The sequence below is a fragment of the Anomaloglossus baeobatrachus genome, chromosome 5 (assembly GCF_048569485.1).
Source record: "Anomaloglossus baeobatrachus isolate aAnoBae1 chromosome 5, aAnoBae1.hap1, whole genome shotgun sequence".
Taxonomy (NCBI): domain Eukaryota; kingdom Metazoa; phylum Chordata; class Amphibia; order Anura; family Aromobatidae; genus Anomaloglossus; species Anomaloglossus baeobatrachus.
This window is the reverse complement of record NC_134357.1, coordinates 392,666,423-392,692,034: the sequence shown is the minus strand read 5'-3', so window position 1 is coordinate 392,692,034 and position 25,612 is coordinate 392,666,423. Positions and strand designations below refer to the sequence as shown.

At 46.9% G+C, this 25,612-nt stretch overlaps 1 protein-coding gene across 4 annotated transcripts in view; it reads right to left on the bottom strand.

Moving 5' to 3' along the window:
* The window catches only part of GRB7 (growth factor receptor bound protein 7), a 179,193-nt gene that overhangs the window by 145,830 nt on the left and 7,751 nt on the right, over positions 1–25,612 (bottom strand). Inside the window, exon 2 of one of the 4 annotated variants that reach the window (XM_075350133.1) lies at positions 23,743–23,812. The exons of 1 other annotated variant lie outside the window; for it this stretch is intronic. In XM_075350133.1, the coding sequence (XP_075206248.1) occupies positions 23,743–23,812 (70 nt within the window). Of the gene's footprint in view, positions 1–10,000; positions 10,364–23,742; positions 23,826–25,612 lie in introns of those variants that run through there. 2 more of the 4 variants (XM_075350135.1, XM_075350136.1) reach the window with 2 other exon arrangements.

The following is a 25,612-nucleotide window of genomic DNA, read 5'->3' as shown; positions in this document are numbered from 1 at the left end:
ATGAAGTGGTTTTGAATTCCATGTGAGAACAGAGTAGTCGTTGATCATGGATGATATGCTCCAAATGCTATATATGGCAGTACCATAGACACAAGTTGGAACCCACACAGCAAATTTGAGGTCCCGTCACTGCCAGTTTGCCTTGAGTAAATAAGTGAAGATTGGTGATGGCTCTTCACAATTAGAATACCTCCTTAGTCACTGAAGCAAGGGGAAAGACACAGCACTAAGGCGGGCTTTACACGTTGCAACATCGCTACCGATATATCGTCTGGGTCACGTCGTTAGTGACGCACATCCGGCGCCGGTAACGACATCGCAACATGTAAATCCTAGGTGCGACGATGAACGAGCGCAAAAGCGTAAAAAAATCGCTGATCTGTGTCACGTCGTTCATTTCCATAATGTCGTTACTGCTGCCAGTACGATGTTGTTTGTCGTTCCTGCAGCTCCACACATCGCTGTGTGTGAAACCGCAGGAACGACAAACATCTCCTTACCTGCGTCCACCGACAAGGCGGAAAGAAGGAGGTGGGCAGGATGTTATGTCCAGCTCATCTCCGCCCCTCCGCTTCTATTGGCCAGCCGCTTAGTGACGTCGCGGTGACGTCGCTGTGACGCCGAACGCACCTCCCCCTTGAAGAGGGATTGTTCAGTGGTCACCACGACGTCGCCGACCAGGTATGTGCGAGTGAAGCTGCCGTAGCGATAATGTTCGCTACGGCAGCAAGCACCAAATGTCGCACCAACGACGGGGGCGGGTGCTATCGCGCTCAACATCGCTAGCAATTGCTAGCGATGTCGCAGTGTGTAAAGCCCACCTAAGACTCAGGACGACTTAAAGAGGAACTCCAATCTGGGACCCTCCTTTTGGACTTTTACAGATTGGAATGGTGGTCTTGTTCCATTTTCTTACAAAACAGTACCATATTTGATTGCCCTCTATTTTCATTTACTTATTCTGTGGAGATGAAGTCCTCACAGGCCATTAGCATTCCCTTCAAAATTGTGTCTGAAGGATGCTTTACACGCTGCAACATCGCTAACGATATATCGTCGGGGTCACGGTGTTTGTGACGCACATCCGGCGTCGTTAGCGACATTGCAGCGTGTGACAGGCTGGAGCGACCTAAAACGATCGCAAAAAGACAAAAATCGTTTGTTTTGGAGAGGTCGTTTAATTACAAAAAATCGTTGTCAGGTAAGTAGCGATGTTGTTCATCGTTCCTGCGGCATCACACACATCGCTATGTGTGACACCGCAGGAGCGACGATCATCTCCTTACCTGCGTCCACCGGCAATGCGGAAGGAAGGAGGTGGGCGGGATGTTACGTCCCACTCATCTCCGCCCCTCCGCTTCTATTGGCCGGCTGCTTAGTGACACCGCAGTGACGTTGCTATGACGCCGAACGCACCTCCCCCTTGAGGGAGGGATTGTTCGGCGGTCACAGCGACGTCGCTGACAAGGTATGTGCGTGTGACGCTGCCGTAGCGATAATGTTCGCTACGGCAGCGATCACCACATATCACTTAAGCGACGGGGCGGGTGCTATCGCGCTCGACATCGCTAGCAATCGCTAGCGATGTCGCAGCGTGTAAAGTACCCTTTAGGCTTCATTCAGTCGGTAATATTTTCGATCAATGTGCTCGTCACGTGCACAATGGCAGCACACTGATGACAGTCTAGGTGCCAGTGCACACCACACCAAAAATCGCAGCATGTGTGACGCCCTGGCCTATCAGGTCGTCACAGGGTATTGTGCAATCTGCCCTTCTGCACAGTATCCACTCCTCCTTGGTTACGGATCCTGGTCCTTTGGTGTTGCTAACAGCTTAGCCAATCAAAATCCTAGCAACACTTTACACCAAACCCACCAGACACACCATTGGGGGGCCTGAAGGGAATAGGACCGCCCATATGGGGGTTGGTTTGGTAGGGGAAAGTCAGAAAGTGAGAAGAGAGTGGAAACAGGAGTGAACGGAGGAGGATGTGGAAAGTGACTCTCTGGGAGAGAGAGGTCACTGGTCAGGATCAGGACTCTTGGAGTTACTAGGTGGCAGACGTTAGTCTAAGCCTGGTAGGAGCTGGAACCCCGGTCGTAGGGGATCGCGTCAAGGGGCACGGACTGCCGAGGAGGGCAGCCGGCGGCCTTGAGCCATAACGGGGCAGGGGTCAGGGCACGACGGGGTACGTAGACCCTAGGCCGGGAAGTAGCTTCACGTGTCCCGGTAATTTACCCGACGGGGATGAAGACTTCAAGACTCATCCCCAACCTGCTCCAAAATTGGGGTACTAGCGCACCGATGGGATAGGACTTTCCCAAATACAGTCCAAAGAAATCCTACGCGTGAACCCTGAGAGCAAGCTCACTCCGTTAGCCATACGGGTGAGCAGGACCCGAAAAGTTTCAAGCTTGAGGGTCCAACTAGTGAAAAGGTGCCACGGAAAGGGCCACAGGCTAACAGCAACACCAAGGGCACGGATCCCAGCATGCTCCCTCCAGGCTGCAGTGGTGCTCAGAATTCTGGTTTACAAGCTGTCGGTGTTGTTATTCCTGGACTGAGTGAGTACGCTGAAAAGCCCCTTTTCCTCTACCCAATGGCATCCCCAATCACAAACACGGAAACGGGCCCCGGGGCACAAACACCCCTACCCACGGAGGGGTTAAACACCTTGCTGCTTCACCACCGCCACCGGGATCCCCCACCATCTTACCAAACACTGTGGGTGGCGTCACGAACTTTCCAAATCCCCCTGTACATAGTCCCCCTTACATCGAGTGGCTGCACGACCCCCGGATCTGGAGACCCCTCGAGACACCACGGATCCGGACCCGAGCAGCCTGGCTGATGGCACGGGGGTGGCACACCTCCACTAGTCTGGTCATTTTTGCACATCTTCTGCTGCTGATCACAATGTGGATATGCACAAAGAGCTGTACATGCAGCCTGTCATCTCTGCAATTTGCAGACATGTCTGGTTCTACTTTATCGACAGCCATATGAAACTAACTTTACTGATGCAGTACCTCCACTAATGTCTAGAAGGGTGGACCTGTCATGCATATATTCAACAGCATAGCTCAGAGACATGGAAATTTCTGTAGGCTAAGGAGGCATCGCACGCAGAAAAACAGCTGGGGGAATATGGGACTTTTCACCACTGAATCATACCATGACATAATAAAACAATACTGTAATTCACACTGTATCTAACTTACAAGAACTATACTTTGTAAACTTCAGGAATTGCAGCTAAACCTTTTGACCCATGCCCTTTCAATTTCATAGGGTGGATTTCTCAACCACAGTGCAGGGACCAGTTCTACGTTAAATAAGCCCTTATTTTGAGTGCTGTCTGTGGCAGATGTCTTAAAATATTGATGAAACAAGCAAAAACTTGAAGCCAAGTAATAATGAGTTGTTCAAAAGCTTGAATAAAACAAGAGCAAATGTATTATAAAACCCCAAAAAATCAGTACTCACCTAGGTAGCTAGAACTAAGCTGGAAGGGAGTGAGGACAATATTCTGTTTTTTTGAGGAATTCCCTTATGCCTTGACCAGGATATCTGGATATATGGTTAGAGCAGCAAACCTGGATAACCCCTTCTCAATTCCTATGTTTCCCAGCAGTAAAATAATAACACCTATACTCCAGTAACAGCACTGGTACCATTACAGCAATGTCAGCTTTGGTTCTCCTGGGGATCGTGTGACATTGTTTTAGCACCTTGCGGCCAATCAACGGCCATTTCATTGTTCCCTCCTTTGGACAAATTAGACATCTGGAGGAAATGAGAGTTGTGGCTGCTCACTTGCTTCCTCTGGATGTCAATTACATTTGAAGAAGGGATAGTTACTGGCTGTCGATTGACTGCAGGGATCGCGTGACATAATGTCACACGATACCCAGGAGAGCCAATGTAGCGCCCCACGGGGAAGGTGCATTTAACCTGCTCATCACCGGGCCGTCGACTGTCATTGTCACGGGCGGCCTAGCCCAGCTCCTTTGACCTGAGGCCTACAGAAGATGGCAGGGGAGAGATGATTGGGTAATAGTGAGGTGTTTGTCGTGACGCCACCTGTGGTATGCGGCCAGGGAATGGGCCAACGCTGCTGTCGCTGTCCGCTGGGGCAGATGGTAGTAGCAGCCAGAAGTAGTAATGGCAGCGGGGAGCGGCAGTGCGGGTAATAAAGAGTCAGAGTCTATAGCTGCGGTTCCAGGTTGTGTACTCACTTTTGTACGATGCCGCTCACCCAGGTAATACCGGTCACTTGCTATGATGGGCTCTGTCGAACCCGAATCCCTTTAGAGGTCAGCCCGGTTTGGTGTTCGGTGGGTTTCTCCTTGTAACACCTGTCTGTGGATCCCCTGGCATGAAGCTACGAGGGGACCCTAGGTTTCAAGAGATGTACTCTTGTCCATATATGCAGGTGCCACGGTTCCGATGTGGGGTCCGGCTTGAAGGGAGGCCCCAAATCCTATATGGCACTGTGCTGTCGGGCTCTATGTGGGCAGGAAAGCTTGAAACTTTCCCTGTCCAGGCAGATTCTAGAAAACCAACGTGAAGTATGATCTTCCCTAGGGTCCTGCTGCCCTGTGTGGCGTCGGGTCCGTGGGGAGCAGAGATCCCTCTCCCCGCAGCAACCGTTGTGAACTTCTCCTCCTTCCCATCGGAATACCTGTAGATGCGACTGCTCCGCTTCTCTCCTGCTAGAGAACTCCCTAACTGTTGTGTTGGCTCCTGACTCCCCCTGCTGGCTGCACCTCCCCCTCCCAGGTCCTAAGCTAGTTGGACTGGGGCCCCTGTTGAAGGCATCTTATAAATGCTTCCTCTATCGGCGACCCCTTTATTACGCGACCCTAGCCCAGTCCCCAGTGGGAACAGGGCAACCTGGTGTGTATTTGGTATGTAATGTGGTGAAAACGGGACTGACCTCCTCAGGAACCGGGTTAAGCATTACACCCAATGTTGAGTGCAATACTCTGTGGCGACTGAAGCCTCAGGGGCGCCACACCAACACTGATGGAACAGCGCCCTAAATGAGTATAACGTGATATTATTTTACTGGGGGAAAACATAGGAATTGAGAAGAAGTTGTCCAAGCAGTGGTCAACCCCTTTAAAGGAGTTGTCTAGAAACAGAAAAACAGTCCTGCTTCCTTGGAAAACAGAGCCACGCCTGTCCACAGGTTGTATATGATATTACAGCACAGACTAAATTAATGAAGCTGAGCTGCTTATCCAATGGACATATGAGGTCGCAAGTCCTCAAGAAAACAACCATGTTTCTCTAACCTTGTTCAACCCTTTTAGGCACTTCAGGAACAAATGGTTTCAATAAAATACAAGCTTTCTGAATGACCTCGTGAATCATGCCCTGCCTAGTAATATATACAATTATTTATGTGTCCACAGAACATCACAAAACCAAACCAGTTTTACAGTTAAGTCATCGAAATGTGGCTGTGATGCAGCAAAACATCCATGGCGTGTCTACCAGACATACTGTATGTAAGGGAGAAATGCATATTATTCTACATATTTGCAGGTTCCTATTTTAAGATTATAACCTTGTGGGAACTTCTTCTTAGTATTTTTCCACGTTGGAGATGGAATCTGATAATTTAGCTATATATAAGGAAAGTTAATATGGAATCCATTGGTAAGAATACAACTACCTGGATGTATTCGACCGCAACCAGGGCTGGTCTTTAGTGAAAAAAGACGTTCTGGACAACAAGCTAAGTAGAACCCCCATTTTCTAAATGTTATTTGTGTCATTTTAAGCTATTTCTAAAATAATACTGCCATACAATGCCTACATAATAACTCTATTTTGTATGCATATAAAACCACAATATAGTGCTCTCATAACACTGCCACAACAATACTGCACAAAAAAACCCATTCACAGTCCAAATCATGCTGTCATACAATGTCGTATTAATACTCTCATACAGTGTCCACCTCCAACAGCTACACCATTGTCTCTATTGTTGGGCACAACACTCAGACAAAACATGCTCTCTATGGAGTTATGGAATTATCAGTAGTAAAAATGCCTGGGGCACTTGTTTTGAGACCCTATAACAGAGGGTCCACAACCTGTGGCTCGAGAGCCACACGTGGCTTGCAGGCCTGTGATGTGGGGCTTGCGGCTGTCTGCCAGATTGTTGCATTAGCACCAGGTCTAGAAAACAGCTATGAAGAGCAGGTCTCCAGATGGTGACTTTTGGGAGCAGTCCCACATAGAAGAGTAGATTTGGATGGAGGTAGGAACATTATGATATTGATTTACTACCTCGGTGAGGTGATTTCTGTGGAAAACCTTTGGCTGACATTATACCAGCAATGGGGGCTCTGGGTGTCACTACTATGAGGAGAGTGGGAGCAAAATGTGGCTTGTGACCAGCGTCGGACTGGCTACCGGATGAATTTCCAGTAATGCTAGGCCTTGATTCAGTTACCTGCATTGCACTTCGGAGCTCTCACCTGAGCTCCGGAGTGCAGCCCAGACTGAACCGCAAGCGCCGAGTGATTGATTCCCCGGCAATTACAGTTCAGTTCATGACAACAGGACAGGCCGGGATGATCTATGGAGTTCAGGTGAAAGCACCGGAAATCAGCCCGGGATGTCTGCAGCTGTCATGAACTGAACCGCAACCGCCAGGGAATCAATGACTCGGCGCTCGCGGTGCAGTCTAGGCTGCACTCTGGAGCTCAGGTGAGAGCTCCGGAGTGCAATGCAGGTAACTGAATCCAGGCCTGGCATTACTGGAGATTCCTCCGGTAGCCAGTCCGACGCTGCTTGTGACCCTCTCTCAGAGCTGATTGTGGCTCTCAAAGTCAGGTTGGGGACCACTGCCCTAGAAAAGTCCTCAACTGCCCAATTTTCTACCCCCTTAGATCGTTTCTGCTCCCAGCTAAGCATCAAGGCCTGTCATCTTTTAAAACAACTCCCCCAAAAAATCATGTTTTATACAAGACTTATCATCACACAACATTTTCACAGGAAAACAATAGAAATTGTACAATTCCAATGCACACGACATCACTGGTGACAAACAGAACATGTATTGTAATATAAACATACTTGCCAAAAGTTTTGTTTGCTATATAAGCAATACCTGCCCATGTCTACAGCACTGAGAACACGGGTAGTGCCAGTAGTAATCACGCCCTTGTATCTGACCATTTATATTGAACTTCTCACTGCATCAGTGCAAAAACTCCTTGAGTGGTCCCCCAGCATGCCTCCGGCCTAGAGAATAAATGTTGCTAGAAAAATTACATCCAGCTACATTTTTTTTTTTTTTATTTGCTTCTTTTATCAGACAAACTCTTAAAAGTTTTAGTTAGCCACAGATGTCCTAATAGTGTGTAAAGCAGCCTTTACACGCTACGATATATCTAAGGAGATGTCGGTGGGGTCACATCGTAAGTGACGCACATCCGCCATCGTTAGTGATATCTTAGCGTGTGACAGCTATGAACGAGCAGAAATACTCACCTTCTCGTTCATCGTTGACACGTCGCTCATTGTCTAAAAATCGAACGTCCAGTTGTTCATTGTTCCCGAGGCAGCACACATCGCTCCGTGTGACACCCCGGGAACGACGAACACAGCTTACCTGCGGCCGCCGCCAATGCGGAAGGAAGGAGGTGGGCGGGATGTTTGTCCCGCTCATCTCCGCCCCTCCGCTTCTATTGGCCGGCCGCTGTGTGACGTCGCTGTGACGCCGAACGTCCCTCCCCCTTCAGGAAGTGGATGTTCGCTGCCGACAGCGAGGTCATTTGGAAGGTAAGTACGTGTGACGGGGGGTTACAACATTGTGCGTCACGGGCAACAAATTGCCCGTGCCGCACAAACAATGGGGGCGGGTGCGATCACAAATGCGATCGCACGGTGAATTGTAACGTGTAAAGCAGCCTTTAGCTTCAAAGTGCCAGCCACAGATGTCCACTAGAACCTAGTATGGGTTTAGATTTTCCTGTAGCGGTGCTTCTTCACTAGTATGGATCACTGGTGACATCATCATCACCGGTGACATCATCATCACCAGTGATATCATCATCATATAAATGACAGTGAGAGGCCTGGCACCGCATCATTGCAATAAAGCAACCCTATATTGCTTTCTACACTTCATAATGTCTGATCATTTGTCAACTTGCTTTATCAATACCTACTACCAGATCTAGAAGCAGAGCAATACAGGGTCAAATTTAGGATGTGGTAAAATTGTCTATTGTCCAATTGCGGAGGACATCACCACCTCCTTCCCCAAAAGCAACATCAATTTACAGTTTAATCCTTCGCCCATCTAGATCACCAGGAAATGTAAAGTTAAAGGGAATCTGTCACCAGATTTTTGCTACCTCATCTGAGAGCAGCATATTGTAGAGACAGAGACCCTGATTCCAGCGATGTGTTACTTACTGAGCTATTTGCTGTCATTTTGATGACATCACTGTTTTCTCTGCTGCAGATCTAGCAGTTAGACAGAGCTCATGAATATGCTGGACTACCTGGGAGCATGCCAAGTAGCCATCTAATGATAATCTACTGCTGATTAATCAGTGATTTTATCAAAACTACAGTAAGCAGCCCTGTAAGTGACACATCGCTGGAATCAGGATCTCTACCTGTACATTATGCTGCTCTCAGATAAGGTGGCAAAAACCTGCCGACAGATTCCCTTTAACCTCTCTACCTTCTTGGACCAACAAGGAATTTATAATTAACTCCCTATGTAACACCAGACCATCAGGAACCTTGAAATTACTAGATACATTGTCTAAAAATTGGTAAGTAGTTTGGATTATTATGCATGTTTCCTTTCCATGCTCCCATTATATAGAACCTCACCTGCCGTAATGAGACCTTATTATCCTGACTTGTGAGATGAGACATCATAGATCTGGTGTCATAAGCACCAAGTGAAACCGGTGTGAGCCCATGGACGTGCTCATCTATCACCCATCACAAAGCCCACTTATGAGGTCAGCAGCTCCGAATAACATTGCTTCTCTTCAGGCCAGAAAAGCAATGTTAAATATGTGAAGTCTTCCCTGTGAATGTAGACATTAAATGCAGTATATACTTGTACATGTTGCAAAATTTAGTGTTAGGTGCCAGCACATTCCACAATGTATCAGGGCACTAATGCGGACATTGTGATAGAGTCCAGGAAATATAGGATCAGCCTTATCTGCAACTGTAAGCAAGGGGCACATAGCAGCAAGGCAGGCGGAATTATCCTCAGGAGATTAAAAGAATCAGAGCAAAGAAGTAAAGGAAAAAATCACCTGGGATTAAACCGGTAACACAAAATGCCCCTGAGGTTAAATAAGTAAGATGCCAGCAGAAGCATGGCAGCAGCACAGTGCCAGCACCTATATAATGCCGCAGACCTAGTGACGGCACAATCTGCTGCGGTATACTGCTATACACTGCGGAATATACTGATACATTGTCTTTTATGTATATGACTGATGACAGATACTTCGGGCAGGGTCCTCTCTTCTCCTATACCCGTCTGTGTCTTGTATTGTTTATGATTATTGTACTTGTTTTGTGTACCCCTTTCACATGTAAAGTGCCATGGAATTAATAGCGCTATAATAAATAATATTAATAATGATTTCCATTATGGTAGATGCTGAACTGCCGTCTAATGTATATCACACGCTGAAAAGGGCTATGCATCAGGCTGTTAACCCATACCCGTCTGTACTCAACATGTACGCTATAAACTAAGGCTTAAAACTTTAGCTAGATGTGGCTGGGATTTGTAGTTTCCTAGCAGCTGTGGCATGTGAATACAGACAATACATTGAGGCGTTCTATATTGTGATTATCCCTCGCCGAGCCTGTATGCTGCACATGCAATCCTGCTGATAACACACAAATCACATATGAAGTCACGCCGCTGCCCCTGCTCCTTTATCAGAGGGGTCTTATTACTAATAATAAGAAGTGACAATTTCCTACCTGTACCAATGACCAGTACAGAGATCCAGGGGGGCAGCGGGGGGGGTTCTTCACCGACTGGAGAACTGGCAATTCCTGTTTATCCTCCTCTCTTTATCTACCTGTCTTGATTTACATGGGCACTCCTCCCAGGTGACATCACCTGGAAACACTTTTCCCGCCCTCTTGAAATATGAATCAGAGGCATCTTATTGAGTAGCCGGACCAGGTGCCTATGTGTAAAGTGTGCGGCTGTCAGGTTTAGTCTAGGCAGCAGATGTGCTGTCTCAGCCCGGTGTCTGGGCGTGCACATGGTGCTATGTACTTAGGCGCTATCTTTTCTGCTGCACGTGTAATAATCATGTAAAGTCTCTGCTGCACACAGAGGTAGGTATTAGGGAGGTAGATGGCATGTGTGGCCATACTGTGCTGCTTAGCAGCTCGCTGAACTCTTGGACTGGCTCCAATGCCCATGTATAAGCCTCTCCTCCTCTGTCTGTTGCTTGGGAGGGAATTAGTAGCTGAGCTGCACGTTTCGTTAACAGATGGGAGGGCACAGGTTGTGTGAGGGATGGCACCACCTCTTAAAAGTACCAACCGGGATGCCCAGTGTATCCTCTATTGCCTATGACTTGTCACATAGTATAGTAACAATCCAAATTATGCATTGTAAATTAGGATTATTAGCAAAATATACAAACTTACTGCTTTTTTTGGAATAAACCAATAACAATTTAAGTAGCTCAAAACAACTAATATGAGGGATTTCTCCAAATGCAACAAAAAATGACACTTTTAATGACGGCAGTCTCAGAATTATGACAAGCATCCTTAGTACATAGTAGAGCACCCTAAGGCGGTTCCGGTTATGACCATCTGCAGATGTAATGCATAGCTAGACACCAGATTCTGGCAGCATTCCTGAGGAATCTTAGTCCATTTCTCATGGGCAATGGCCTCCAGGTCACTAGTAATCCTAGTTTGTGTGCTGGAATAGCCTACTACAAATCAAAAGATTTTCTAGGAAATTGAAGCTTTAGATGTGAGGTCAGGTGAGTGTGATGGTCACTTAGAAATCGATTCCAAGACTTGAAAAAGATTCTAAAGGGGGCTTTACACGGTAGCGATATCGCTAGCAATTTGTAGCGATAGCGACCGTGTAAGTACCCGCCCCCGTCGTGCATGCGATTGTTTGTGATCGCTGCCGTAGCGAACATTATCGCTACGGCAGCGTCACACATACTCACCTGGGCGTCGTCGTCGCTGTGACTGCCGAACAATCCCTCCTTCAAGGGGGAGGGACGTTCGGCATCACAGCGACGTCACCGCAACGTCACACAGCGGCCGGCCAATCAAAGCGGAGGGGCGGAGCTGAGCGTGATGTAAACATCCCGCCCACCTCTTCCTTCCGCATTGGGGCCGGCGGCAGGTAAGGAGACGTTCCTCGCTCATGCGGTGTCACACATAGCGATGTGTGCTGCCGCATGAGCGATGAATCACAACGCTAAACAATCCTTACCGATTTTTAAGTTTTGGACGACCTCTCCATGGTGAACAATTTCACCATTTTTGAGGTCGCCTAAGGTCGCTTGTAAGTATCACACGCTGCGATATTGTTAATGACGCCGGATGTGCGTCACTAACAATGTGACCCCGACGATCAAACATTAACGATATCGTAGCGTGTAAAGCCCCCTTTAGACTTCTGAACTAAGCATTGGTGGACTTTGAGGTACTGTATGATTGGGACCATTGTCCTATTGGAAAGTCAAATGATAACCAAGCTTCAGCTTTCTCTCAGAAGACATGATGTTTCCTCCTAGGAAATCTTAATACTTTATTGAAGTTATCTTATCCCTCACCTACTGTATCCTCACCCTTCCCTTGTGGACTGTGAGCCTTCATGGGCAGGGTCCTCTCTCCTCCTGTGCCTGTCTGTGCCTTGTTTTGTTTATGATTATAGTACTTGTCCCTATTATGTATACCCCTTTTCACAGGTAAAGCGCCATGTATGTGTACCGCCCCGCGGGCTCGGCTGCGACCGCCGAGCCGCTCAGATCCGTGCTCGTACGGTGGGTGGTGGCTCGAGCTCTTCACGGACCCGGGGGTCACGTCGCTCTGCAAAGGGGTTGGCGCTACACGCAGGGACTTCGGTGGCTTGGTAGGGGTGTAAGTTCGTGACGCCACCCACGGGTTGTGATGAATAGATGGACACCAACGCTGCCGTTAACTAGGCCTCCCGGGGACGGTGTTGCGCAGCTTGGTGTTGACCCCTCCATGGGTAGGGGAGTGATGGTCCCAGGGGCCCGAGGGAGGTACGGAGGCTGGGAGCGGATGCGTGCTTGATGCTGGCGCGGTGCAGCGCGGTGCGTGGCCCGAAGGTACTGGTGTACTCACTATGACACAATACACTGGAGTCTCTGGTAAACCAAATGGGATGATGAACGGGGCCCGCAGCCGGCTGCAGCTTCTCCCTGAACGAGTTGGTGGTTTACGCCTTTCTCCTGCACCTTTTTTGTATGAATGTTTGACTCCTATGCCTAAGCAATGGTAGTCCGCTCCCCGGCTTGCTGGTTGTCGGAAGAGCCCTGTTTTGCCGCAGACGCTGGCCCTTTGGGTCTCTATGCCTTGGCGGTGGCTTTACCCTGCATGGTTGGGCTGTTGTCTTCCAACGGGTCTTGTGTGGGATAGGTCCTTAAGTCCAGTCCTCAATCAGTTGACTTGACTCGGCCCTGTCGGTTCGGGGCTTTGTACTGGGTCTGAGTACCCCTCCTGGTGCTCTGGTTTCCAATTGGTTCCCCGGATCGGTACCGGCGGGCCACCGCCCGCCCCCGGTCCCTACGGTTCCACCGGCTGTAATAGCTCCTGCAGGCGGCCACCACCGTCTGCCTCCTTGCCAGAGGTGACTGGGCTCCGACCCAGCCACCTAAGTAGACTATTGGCAGGCCTGGTCACAGGTCTGCCCTTGAACTCAACCTCTCTCCTTCACTGTCAAGACTCATTTACCTTCCTGCTCTAGAACTAGAATTTGTGTCTTTCCCGCCTCCAGGCCTGTGAACTCCTCGGTGGGCGGAGCCAACCACCTGTCTCCACTCCCTGGTGTGGACATCAAACCTGGAGGGTGGTGACAAGGGTTTCTTGGTTGGCTGCTGTCACCTTTCCAGGGAGGGGGTGTGTGTGCATGGGACTACCTGGGATGACCTGACTAGTCCAGGGCGTCACAGAATAAATAGTGCTATAATATTATAATAATAATAATAATCTTGGCCTCCATAATGAAGGTCTCCAGTAAGCAGTCCAGGGCACCACCAAGACTCATCCAGACATACTGCTGATCCATGGGCCAGTTACTGTATGTTTCATTACACCACAGAACAGAATCCCAAAATGTTTGTGACTTGTTTATATGGTTTCTAACATATTGGAGGTGACTTTTGTTTGGGCTTTAGAGGTGTATGTCTTGGAGTTCCGGAATTGTTATATTCAGCATGTAATATACCGTGATGTGCAGACTGTTTTTTGACCAGAAGCCTTTTCCAGAATTTGGTGCCAGCCAGTGATATCTTCCTCTTTGGGCCGTCTTCAGGTAGTGTAGCCAGTGTTCGTATAACTTTTGAGCTTGTGTGACACCCCAGTGGTCACGGGAGCCACAGTGGCATTGTTCTCTTCACCTGGAGGACAGTGCTATGCTTGGAAACAGCGGGGAAGATCTCAATGTCAGGTACCATTGCACACAACATTTCCTGACTCAGCCCAGAAGGGGAAGCTCAAGTCCTGGTTGGGACGAGCCTCCCCTGTGCATTCTGGGATGGGAAGGGGTTAGTCAGAAAAACAGAAAGTGAAACCTTAGAACCCTGGAGGAGAGGAAAGAGACCAGTCGCTGTAAGGCTATGTGCGCACTGGGAAATGGAATTTTCTTGAGAAAATTCCGCATGCTCTCAAAGATTACCGCACCCGCGGTAAAAAACCGCGGCAAACCACACCCGAAAACCGCATGCGGTTTGCCGCGGTTTCACCGCGGTATTGTTCGCGGTATTGCCGCGGTTTTGCCGCGTGCGGGTTGGAATGTGCTTTATTGCATTCAATGCAATAAAGCTCATTGAAAAAAAAAAAAAGTCATTTAATTCTGAGATAGTAGATAGATAGACAGAAGAATAGATAGAGGGATAGATAGATAGACAGACAGATAGAGGGATAGATAGATAGATAGATAGGTAGAGGACAGATCGCTACATTTCCCACGGTCGGCAGTGAGTTCACATTACCGGCCGTGGGAAATGACCGGTAATTACCTCTGCTGTCTGCTGCTTTCATTCAGCGCTGTGTCTGTGACAGTCGCGGCTGGATGTAAGCAGTGCAGGACCTGTGGATTACGCCGGAGCTTTGGTGCGGGAGGGGTTAATAAAATGGTGAGAGAGGCTTGTTTGTTTTATTTAAAATAAAGGATTTTTCGGTGTCTGTGTTTTATTCACTTTACTTACGGGTTGATCATGTCAGCTGTCACATAGACGCTGCCATGATCAAGCCTGGAGTTAATGGCGGTGATCCACCACCATTAACCCCTTGTATTACCCTGACCGCCACTGCTACACGGCGGCAGGAAGAGCCGGGGACACGCCGGTGCTGCCGCATAATGCATGCGACAGTCCCGGGGCAGCTGCGGCTGATATTCTCGGCTGCGGGAGGGGGAGTGAGGCGGGGGACATTAACCCTTCCCCTCTCCCTCCCCAGCCTGAGAATACCGGGCCGCCGCTGTGTGCTTACCTCGGCTGGACGGTAAATATACAGCGGAGCCCACGTTCTTTGTTTTCTATATTTCCGTTTTCTTTCTATGTGTGTTCTATGTGTCTGTGTCCTGTGTCTGTGATCTATGTCTGTGATGTCTGTGTGAGTGTGATCTGTGTGTGTTTACTCTCTGCACGGCTTCCTCTTCCTGTAATGACATCACTTCCCTGCAAAACCGCAGACAGGCGATGTACATTACCGGAGGTAAACCGCGAAATACCGCAGGGAATAACGCAGGAAAACGCAGTGAACCGCACAGAATTTGCTTCCTGCATTATTCCCTGCGGGATTTCACGATTAACATTGGAGTCAATGTAGTGAAATCCCGCAGCGACGTACGGAAAAGAATTGACATGCAATTGTTTTTACTGCGGGAATCTTGCAGCAAAACATGCAGCTGTCAAATTCCGCCTAGTGCGCACAGGATTTTGTTTGCCCATAGGTTTTGCTGGTGATTCACTGCAGAGATGTTCTGAACATTTTCTGCAGCGAAACATGCAGCAAAACCGCAAAAAATCCGCGGCAAAATCCAGTAAGTGTGCACATAGCCTCAGGCTACACTTGCATCCGTTGCAATCCACCGCCTTGAGGAATTACGGTAACCGGAAAATATTTTGCAGGAATCCGTTTATTCCTCATATACTTCTATTAATTGCAGATTGCAACTGAAGGTCTCGCATTGCATCCGCCCCACGGCGCATCAGTCGTATTGCGACTGAGCGTTGGGTGGAACGCAGAATGTAACTTTTTTTGCAGCTGTGAAAAAAACGCACTCCGCAGGATTCCGTCGGAACTCGTCAATAGGTATATGTGAGGGCCAGGGAGGACTGGTAGGCCCAGGAGGTGGATCCACTGGACCGAGCACCCCACCTGGAGGGAAGGGTACACGGTAGCTGGAGCACTAACGTGGCAGGAACGGGTGCAGGTATCAGGAAGCAAAGACAGGACCAGGTCACTAAGGTCACAGTGTACTTTAAGGCAGTAATAGGAAACAGGAACAAAGACCTGAGCACTTAGCTCACAAGACAAGGCATAGAAACTCAAGCGATGATCAGGCCCTGCCCACATGGAGAGGCCAGTCTTATATAGTCAGCACAGCCTCAGGTCATTTCCTGTTGCAGCAGTGCTGGGGCTATAAGACCAGGTGAGTGGGCGCGGCCCGGTCCTATACAGAACATTAGTCAGAATCAGACTCCTGAGACCAGGAACAGGACTCTGGGGAGCATGAGCGGGAATGGCAGGCGTGACCGGTGGACACGTGGACTGGATCAGTGGGTAAGGAGTGGTGCTGGGACACGGGGAGCGTGACAGTATAATGAATATCTATGATGCTGGATTCCGTCGTCAAGCGTCACGCGATGGATTCCAGTGCAGGATTCCGTCAAGTTCAATCTCTCTCTCTCTCCAAGCTTTCCAGGACCGAGCGCATTGCACAGGACATGGAGTCCTAGATTACTGGGTACTAAAGGCTCAGTAGTAAAACTCGGAGGGCAGGAGATTCCATGTTTCCTGCCCCACCAATGAAGCCCTAAGGCGAAGTAGCAAAATTGAGCCTGGGGCCGTGGAGGAACACGCGGGTCTCATACCCAACTCCCGCTGCCCATCAGAGAGGAACATAGCACTAAGCAACCAAGAACCGGGGTCCCCAAGTAGCTTCAAGCCATGGGAATCCGACATCCAAAGCACCTAAGGGAAAGCATCCAACGTGCCTGGCAAAGAGACATTCCTCCCTACTACCAGGCTGACTGGACCACAGTAACCTCTGGACTACAACCTGTTACCACTAAAGGTAAAAGGAAACTACCAATCTGTGTCGTCTGGTTACTGTTGGCGCCCTCAGTCCTGCACGCCAACGCACCACTACTACCTCCATCATCTCCCTGGGGCCCGCTCCACCTGTGGGGAGCGAAACCATCTCTGCTGCTGCCATCATCCACCCCGGAGGACACCGACAGCAGCAGCGACTAATCCCTAGCCGCATACCACAGGTGGCGTCAGGACAATCATTCCCAACCTTCACCTCCTATCCCCTTTTATTGTGGACACCTCGGGGCACGAAATCGGGCAGGCCACCACGACATCCCAGACCTCTACACCAGCCTGGTGACGAGTAAAACAGGTACGAGACCCGACCTGGATCCCCTGCCCCCTGGGTACTACACTTGCAAACGCTGCATCTTCTTGTATCCTTAGGAAACTGCAATGCCTTTGCTATTTTATTTTGTATCATGTTCCTTGTTTGCGCAAGGCAATGATCTCTTTTAACTTTTTGAGCCACTCTCTTGCCTTTTAGGATGCATTTACATTGGCCAATTATTGTAAATGAGTGAACACTTGTTTCCTGATAATTGTCCAGTGTATACAGGCTGCCAATCACTTGACAATGTAATGCTTATTCATCTGTTTAAGCTTTATTATATGTCATCGTTCTTGGGAGCACATCGTCCCCTGTAAACAGGACGAGCTGCCGAGAACAATGAGTCTACGCACACAGAATGATTTAGGAGTACTTTGCACGCTGCGACATTGCTACTGCGAATCGTCGGGGTCAAATTGAAAGTGACGCACATCCGGCGCCGGTAACGACATCGCAACGTGTAAAGCCTAGATGCGCCGATAAACGATCGCAAAAGCGTTGAAAATCGGTGATCTGTGTAGCGTCGGTCATTTTCATAATGTCGCACTAATAGGAGATACGATGTTGTTCCTCGTTCCTGTGGCAGCACACATTGCTGTGTGTGACGCCGCAGGAGCGAGGAACATCTCCTTACCTGCCTCCACCGGCAATGCGGAAGGAAGGAGGTGGGCGGGATGTTTACGTCCCGCTCATCTCCGCCCCTCCGCTTCTATTGGCCGCCTGCCTATGACGTCGCTGTGACGCCGCACGACCTGCCCCTTTAGGAAGGAGGCGGGTCGCCGGTCAGAGCGACGTCACAGGGCAGGTAAGTGCATGTGAAGCTGCCGTAGCGATAATATTCGCTACGGCAGCAATCAAAAAATATCGCATGTGCGACGGGGGCGGGTACTATCGCGCTCGGCATCGCTAGCCGATGCTAGCGATGTCGCAACGTGCAAAGTACCCCTTAGAATGAAAGTTTGACAATTTTGCTAATAAACCTAATTTGTAATGGGGGGTGAATAATATTAGGAGGAACCTATTACAGATTTTGTATTAGCCCTTCATAGTTTTATATGGAGTCTGCAGCACAAACTAACAGTATAAACTAAGCCCATAAGCCCCAATTCACCATTGTTTTTGTTCCTTTTTTTCTACAGTAAATGGTTTTAATAGTGGCTTTTATTTTTGTGCCTTATCCATTATTTAATTTGCGCTTGTTTTAAAGGTTTCTTGGTTTTGTTATTTTTCTATATTGTTGGACATTATGGGTGTGGTTCTCCATAACCAGATGATTGAATCTAGTTTTTCATTTACAACTTTGAAATGCTGAAAATTTTTGCACAATTGTACTGCAGCCCAGTACAACATTTTGCGCACTTGAAGACTTGTGTGCAACATTTGAAAGGATTGTGTAATTTACACTAAAAAATAATCAAAAACACAAAAGATAGAATCTTCGATTTATCAACCCACATCTTTAAGAATCAGGTGCAAAACAAGAAGAAATCCATAAGATAAAAAAGAAAAGATGCTAATGAGGCTGCTCAGTGCACCACTGGTGTGGTCAAGAGGCTCAGTGCACCGTACCACCACTGGATTTGCATGTCCCTGCCTGCCTCACTGGTGATTGACAGCACTGGCTTGTCTGAGCTTTCTCTGCAGATAGTGCATATTCTCAGTTTAGGCTATGAGACTCCCTTTAACTCTTGCCCTTGCTTACAAGCCCATTATCAACTCCATTATATCTGGTGCTAAGATTCATGATATATCTTGAATGTATAATTATATAATTAGTTTTTAAAAGAAGATTGGCGTGATACAAAGATATAATGATAAAAATAATAATAAATGTGATGGACGGCTCCGGTGAATCATCTCATTGAGACATCCTAATAACCAACACAGAATGACAAATTCACTTGCCACTCCCAGTACAGGTGAAAAAACAGGACGGACATGTGGGTCATAAATGATAGAGACCACAGGAATGTGGAAGGGGCTGTAAAGGATTAGAAAAACATGGCTACAAAAACAGCACCACTCCTGAAAAAGCAAATATTTTTTGTTATCTTGTTCATCCTCATCTTATATAACAAGACATAATCATGTTTGTCATAATTACACTTATTGGACTGTGTTCTCATATTGTGGAAAATTAGAGAACGAAACAGAGAGTCTTAAGGACAGGTGTGAACCTGAGCACGAATACCCCATGGAGGACTACCAAAACCCAAGCAAGGGAGAAGCGGACCAGTTGTCCTTTGGTAAATGAGATCTAGACTCTAATTGGCTACTATGGCCAACACCACTTAGCACCAGTTTGGATGGCAGTGTAATAGTTAATGAAAGTGTCCCAGACTGTGGGGCACTTTGTTAACTCACCCCAGTCCAGTCATGTCCCATCATTGGCTTCAGCGCTTTTGGAGGAGGGGATGTCATCCCTGCTCTTCCTCATTATTTCATATAGCCTAGTAGTAGCCTTTCCTTATCTATATAAAGAAGGAGCTGGGCGGGATCCATCCTCTTACCCCCAAGGTTTTGGGATCCGATAGTACTTTTCCCACCCTCCCTCCTTGATGTTAATGATTATTAGTCATATATAGTGATGGGCGATCCCCCTGATGGTCGGGATCGGGGAGACTCGCCTGATCGTTTTGTAAAGATCGGGATCGAGATAACATGATCTTGCGTCCAATCACCAATCTCGGGCTTTACAGTTATGGGATGAGGTGGGGGGAGGCTGTAAAATAAAGAATATAGTTAATATTAAACATTGTCATTATACTTACAGGTCCGCGACGCATCCTGCAGACTCTGTCTCCCGGCGCTTCTGCTTCCGAGTCGATCATCGCTGTGCCCTTGGTTGAGCCTAGAATGTACGGGCTGCAGTCAGGTCATGGGCGTGACCGGCTTGGTTGATGGGCGTGACCATTTGGGTTGGGGGCATGGCAATGTTTTTTCCTGTCGACTATAAGCATGCAAGAGGAGGGCTTCGCCCACCCTGAACCCCCCCACCTGGGGGTAATGACAAGTTATGTAATACATGTCATGAATCCGTACACTCTAGCCTTTGGGGCCCTCCCGGTAACCAGAATGACTCAAGGACCTTCCATGACATCATAGGGATTTGACCAGTCACGTGTGAATGTTGCATCATCTTAATGGCTACAGACTGGTCACATGGCTATGACGTCATGCAAGGTCCTGTAGTGACAGTGGATAGGGATGGGCGCGCATGCTCGCCGGTACTTGGTGCTCGCCCGAGTATCTCAGTACGGGCTCTTTTCCATCTGCGATTGTCATGTACGAGTGCAATCTGATAAAAAATCAGATTGCACTCGCACCAGTGTAAATCAATGAGGCAGTTTCATTTGTCCTGTTTTTTCTTCACACGAATCGTGCTCTCTCTCTGCATTGTGTTGCGAGTCTCAGCTCTCGCACCCCCATGCAAGCCTATGGGAGCGAGAACGATATCGCAATACGGATGGTATACACATGTCATCTAGATGGTATACGCATGTCACACGGATCCTTGGTATGAAAAATCTACAGACTTGCATACCATTCGCACAGTACTCGCATAGCACTCGCAAAAAAAAAAGGGTTTCCCTGGATTTTCCATTGCCAGTGAAGGTAACACCAAGCAGTTGGGGTTAGAAGCCAGTAGCTGCTTGGATTACCCTTAGGTAGCAATAGAAAGGGAGCCAACACTTTTTTTTTATTATTATTATTATTTTTTTAAATTTTAAAAAAATGTTTTAAATAATTAAAAAAAAAAAAAAATGGGCTTCCCTGTATTTTGATTGCCAGACAGATGTGGCTGGTAGTCCAAAGCCGTCTGCTTTATGTGCGCTGAGAATTAAAAATACAGTGGAGCGCTACGTCATTTTTTAAAATTATTAATTTATTTTTATATACAGGGACGCCCATTATTTTTTTTTTAATTATCTAAAAAAAAAAAAAATTAAAAAAAAAAAAATGCTTGGGCTCCCATTGTATTTTGATCGCCAGTCAGGTAAAGCCAGGCAGCTGGGGGCTGGGATTCTCGGCAGCCTGCAGCCTCCCCTGGAAATGACGGATTGTTTATTAGCGCCATTTCCAGGTGCTTTACCCGGCTCGTCCATTGGCCCTGAAGGCGATGACATGCTGAGTAATAAAAAGGTTAATACCGGCTTTGTATTCACAGATGGCCCTAAGCCCAAAATTCATGGTGTCACGCCAAATTAGACATGGCCACCATGAATTTCTAAGAATTTTTTTTTGAATAGAAATAAAACAAAAAAAATGTTAGAGACTGCATCTTTGTTATAAAACAATCCTTAGTCAGATGTAATCCACAAGGGCAGCAATGTAACCTCTGTACACAGACACAGTCTTTACATAGTGAGAAGCAGAGAGCCATGTCAGCTCTGCTACATCGCTCTCTACAGAGCGAGATGCAGGCTGACAGTGAGGGGATGATTGCACTTACGTGTGGCATTGCATCACCCCACTCTCATGACAGGAGCGCCTCAGTTGCATGGAAACAGTTGCACGCAGCTAACTAGCTCCTGTGTGGAGAGTGTGCGCCGTGATGCGATGCGACACTCGCACAGTGACAATCAAAGGTCAGTTACCGTCCAGTACCTTTGATGACGTCATAGTCATGTGACCAGTCTGTAGCCAATGAGGTAATACAACATTCACATGTGACTGGTCACATGGGTATGACACGTCACGGAAGGTCCTTTAGTCATTCTGGTTACCTACGGGAGGGCACAGCGATGATCGACTCAGAAGCAGAAGCGTCCGGGAGACATAATCTGCAGGACACGTCGCGGGACCTGTAAGCATAATCATAATGTTTTTTAATAATGTGCTGGGTTTTTTTTTACAGTCCCTGGACCCGATCTGGACCCGATCTGTAACACGAGCTTCCCAGGAAAGCTCGTGATCGGGCTTGTGTACACGATCACTATGTAATCGGTACGATCCCCGTACTTTACAGGTCGGGATCGCCCATCCTGACTCATATATTAAGTGTTCTCTCTTTTCTATTTGTTAACAGTTTGTAATGATATACAAGTCAAGTCACAGCAGCGTGCTATGATGAAGAAAATTTGGTGAGAGTTGAATTCCACATTACTTTGGTGCTTGTCTATCACTTCTTACCATTTTAAGTTGGTTATGATAATAATCTTTGTCTAACAATATTGCTAAGTAAAATCTGTGACCGATATCAACCCAAAATCTGCCTGTTTTGTCTTTGTGACGGGGATGGGGGGGTTATAGTTTGGGGGGTATTTATCGTCACACTCTTGAAAATTTGCCTCTCACATTTCTTTCCTAATTTAGCATTTTGATGTACGTCAACAGGGCAAAGTCAAAGATCAAGAATAAACCATTATATTTTTCCTTTTTTTCTTAATAATTCTTAATAATTTCTTAGTAATATATCTTTTTTAATAAATGTGTAAAGGAGAGCAAGTTGAGAAGGAGGATGTAGGCCCTTAAGGGCATGATGGGGCTGATTCACTAATATTTTCATTCTGCACACCATTCTTAATGATCAGGGGCGCTTACGTGAGATGCATGTTAGTAATTAAGGGCACACGTTGGTTCGTAAATTAGGCAAACTTACAGCTGGTATATGCCACATCCAGAAACGTCACTCTAGTCAAGCATTAGAGTACAATTCTGGCAAATTTAAGCCACTAAAGTTGTGTAAATTTTCATGAATTAGATGGGCAGACTTAGCCATGCACCATCCTGCCAACGACCCTCCCATTTTACCGTAGTTGGATGGAACTCATGTAAAAATGCTAAAACTCAACAAATTTTAGCTCAATTTTCGAGAAGCACAAAAACATTTTAAGGTATTTTATGGTAGAAAACCGGTCAAAACTTTCATGAATCTGGACCAATGTTTCTTGGTTTGTAAATTCCTCTTGAGATGTCCATAATAAAGGTGACTGGGCCAAGGGGGAGCAATTTATTTTATTCCTGAGTTTTTAATATACTGTCTGTAATTGTAGATGTGAATCATTGTTATGTAATATATTGTATACAGACACGTCGTCATGAACTCACCTGGCTCTGTCGGCATTTAGATTTAATTCCAGTCTTGCGGCTGCTAATCCTTCAAGCCAAATGACTCGACTTGCTGTTAAATATGTACGTAATGTCGATTATTTCTCACTGACAGACAGGTCATAGGTGAAGACCCAATGGGATGTGAACATTTGACATTTAAAAAAAAAAGTTCCAAAAAGCAGAAGCTAACTAGACAACACTCTCAGAAAATTTCGGGGGTTCCCGGACAAAGAGGGTAGACCTCCTGAAGCCCATGAAAAAGATGTCCACTATAATGAAGGCTCTGTCATAATCAATATCCTTCTGACTGTACATTTCAAAAAGTTGGTAAGTGTGGTTTAGAATAAGAAGAAAATTGGATGGTTGGACCGGGCGGGCTGCAGGCTTACATGGGTCTTTGGGTAACATAGGAAAAGGGAACTCATCTTTCAGTTTGTGAAGCACACCTACTCAAATTGCCACGATCCGTCCAAAGGCTAGTGGGACCTGGTTCTAATTCCAGTCGTGGAATAACGGATTGCAAGACAGAGATTCAAGGAACACCAAAGAGAGAATCCGTATATCATGCTCCACGGTCTTAGGCAATGCACAAGCCATAACATCACGTATCAATTTTACCAGGAGTGGCTCCTTTAAGACATGCTTCATGTTAGTCTACAACAGGTGGGGTCATTTTTAAGGTTTTCTCTTTGACAGATTGGGCAGGTACAATCCTTGGTAAAATCTAGCCAACTTAATGTGCTAAACGTCTTGAAAACTTTGTCAATATGAACGTTGAGGCACTTACCGTCTTCCAAGCTGTCTTCATTCACATCACACTCTGTGGTCTCACAGCTCACCCGTTCTCCACCATTCTCCTGGAAATAACAACTTTGAAAATCTAATTATTGCCTTATACCTTTTTACCCCACACCCCTATCCTAGAATTTTTTTTATATTTACATCAAACACTGTCTTTAGTTCAAAATTTAAATAAAAATTGCATAATGTTTCTTAGAACTTAAATTATATCTCCACCTTTTCCATCATTTGCTTGTATGTCTTAGATTCTGTACTGATTAGTTTCTTAATATATCACTACAGCATGCAGTGACCAGGTTTTTTTTTTTTTACAGAACTTCAAATCCTCTCTATAACACTAGCGTTAAAGGCAATCTGTAAGACTAGTTTCACACATCCAGCTTTTCGCCGGTTTGCCAGATTCGGCGCACGCCATTAGTGTATACAGTACAGTGGCAGCGCAACAAGCTCCGGTCACATGCTGTCATGTGACCGGAGCATGTGACCCGGAAGTTACAGCGCTGCCACTGTACTGTATACACTGTACTGGCGTGCGCTGAATCCGGCAAAAAAGTGAAAATAGCCTAACTAGGTTTTATTTGTCACATAATCTGAGACCAGTATAGTTTTATCAGCAGGAGATTATCACTAGGGGACTAGTAAACCTGCTGTCATGTAGTCCTCCATATTCACGGGCTCTGTATATCGCTGCCCCACCACTGATTGGCAGCTTTCTGTCTATGCACAGTGTACATAGAAAGCTGCCAATCAGTGGTGTGGTGAGGGCAGGGTTATACGAGCCCAGCATTCAGATAACTAGTAGATCTGAGGCAAAGAAAAGTGATTTTATCAAGACTACAGCACGCAGCCGAGTAAGTGACACATTGCTGGAATCAGGGTCTCTTCCCCTACATCTGCCGTCAGATGATTGGTGACAGATTCCCTTTCAATGACCACTATCCAGCTGTCTGTAGCCACAGATGAGCTGCTATGTTCAGTGTAGAGATGGATTAAAGTAGCCAGATGTAGAATTCTGCAGAGGACCCTTGTATTATGAAGCATTTCCATTTACTTTTCTGGGGGGCGTCTGTTGCTGCCATTGTGTTGTGGATACACCTAGATACATTGCGTAATTAATTTTTCTGTATGCAGGAATAGTTAAGAAGGTATTACTCTGACCCATAACATGAGGAGCTGGTATTTATTCAGCAATCATCTCCTCCTGCCGCCTAGGATATGAGTCTGAAAGTTTGACCCACAATCACTCACAGACTACGAATAGGTTTAATGGCAAATCTCAGCCATATTTCTTAAGAATTCGTGTATGTTCCTGGAGAGTAGTTAGTTAATAGCAATGAGTGACGGGTACAGATGGCTATGGATTTACCATATGCTGGGAAAGACTAACTGATTGGAAAGACCTTTGAAAACTCAATAAGTGATTGAAGATTGCTTAAAATATGTCTAGGTTCACAAATGCCTTTGTATTAACACCCATGTATGTGCTAATGCACCCTTAGTTGTCATGGAACGCCATGCTGCTTTAACTATACTTGGGTGGCATCTGGAAATAGATAACCCATCTAGGTACCCAAAATGGCTGGTTAGTTTGTCACTTTTATGTCCTGGTCTTCAAGGAGTCACATCAGATATCCTGCTTTGCACTGATGAGGGGCAAAGGCCACAAAACATGTGTCTGCAAATGGAGTTTCTGGTTTGGCTTGTTAAAGGCCCAGTCACACACAACGACTTACTAGCGATCCCGAAAACGATGCGACCTGATAGGGATCGCTGGTAAGTCGCTGGGAGGTCGCTGGTGAGATGTCACACAGTCAGACCTTACCAACGATGCAGGAACGATACAGGTTGCAGTAGCG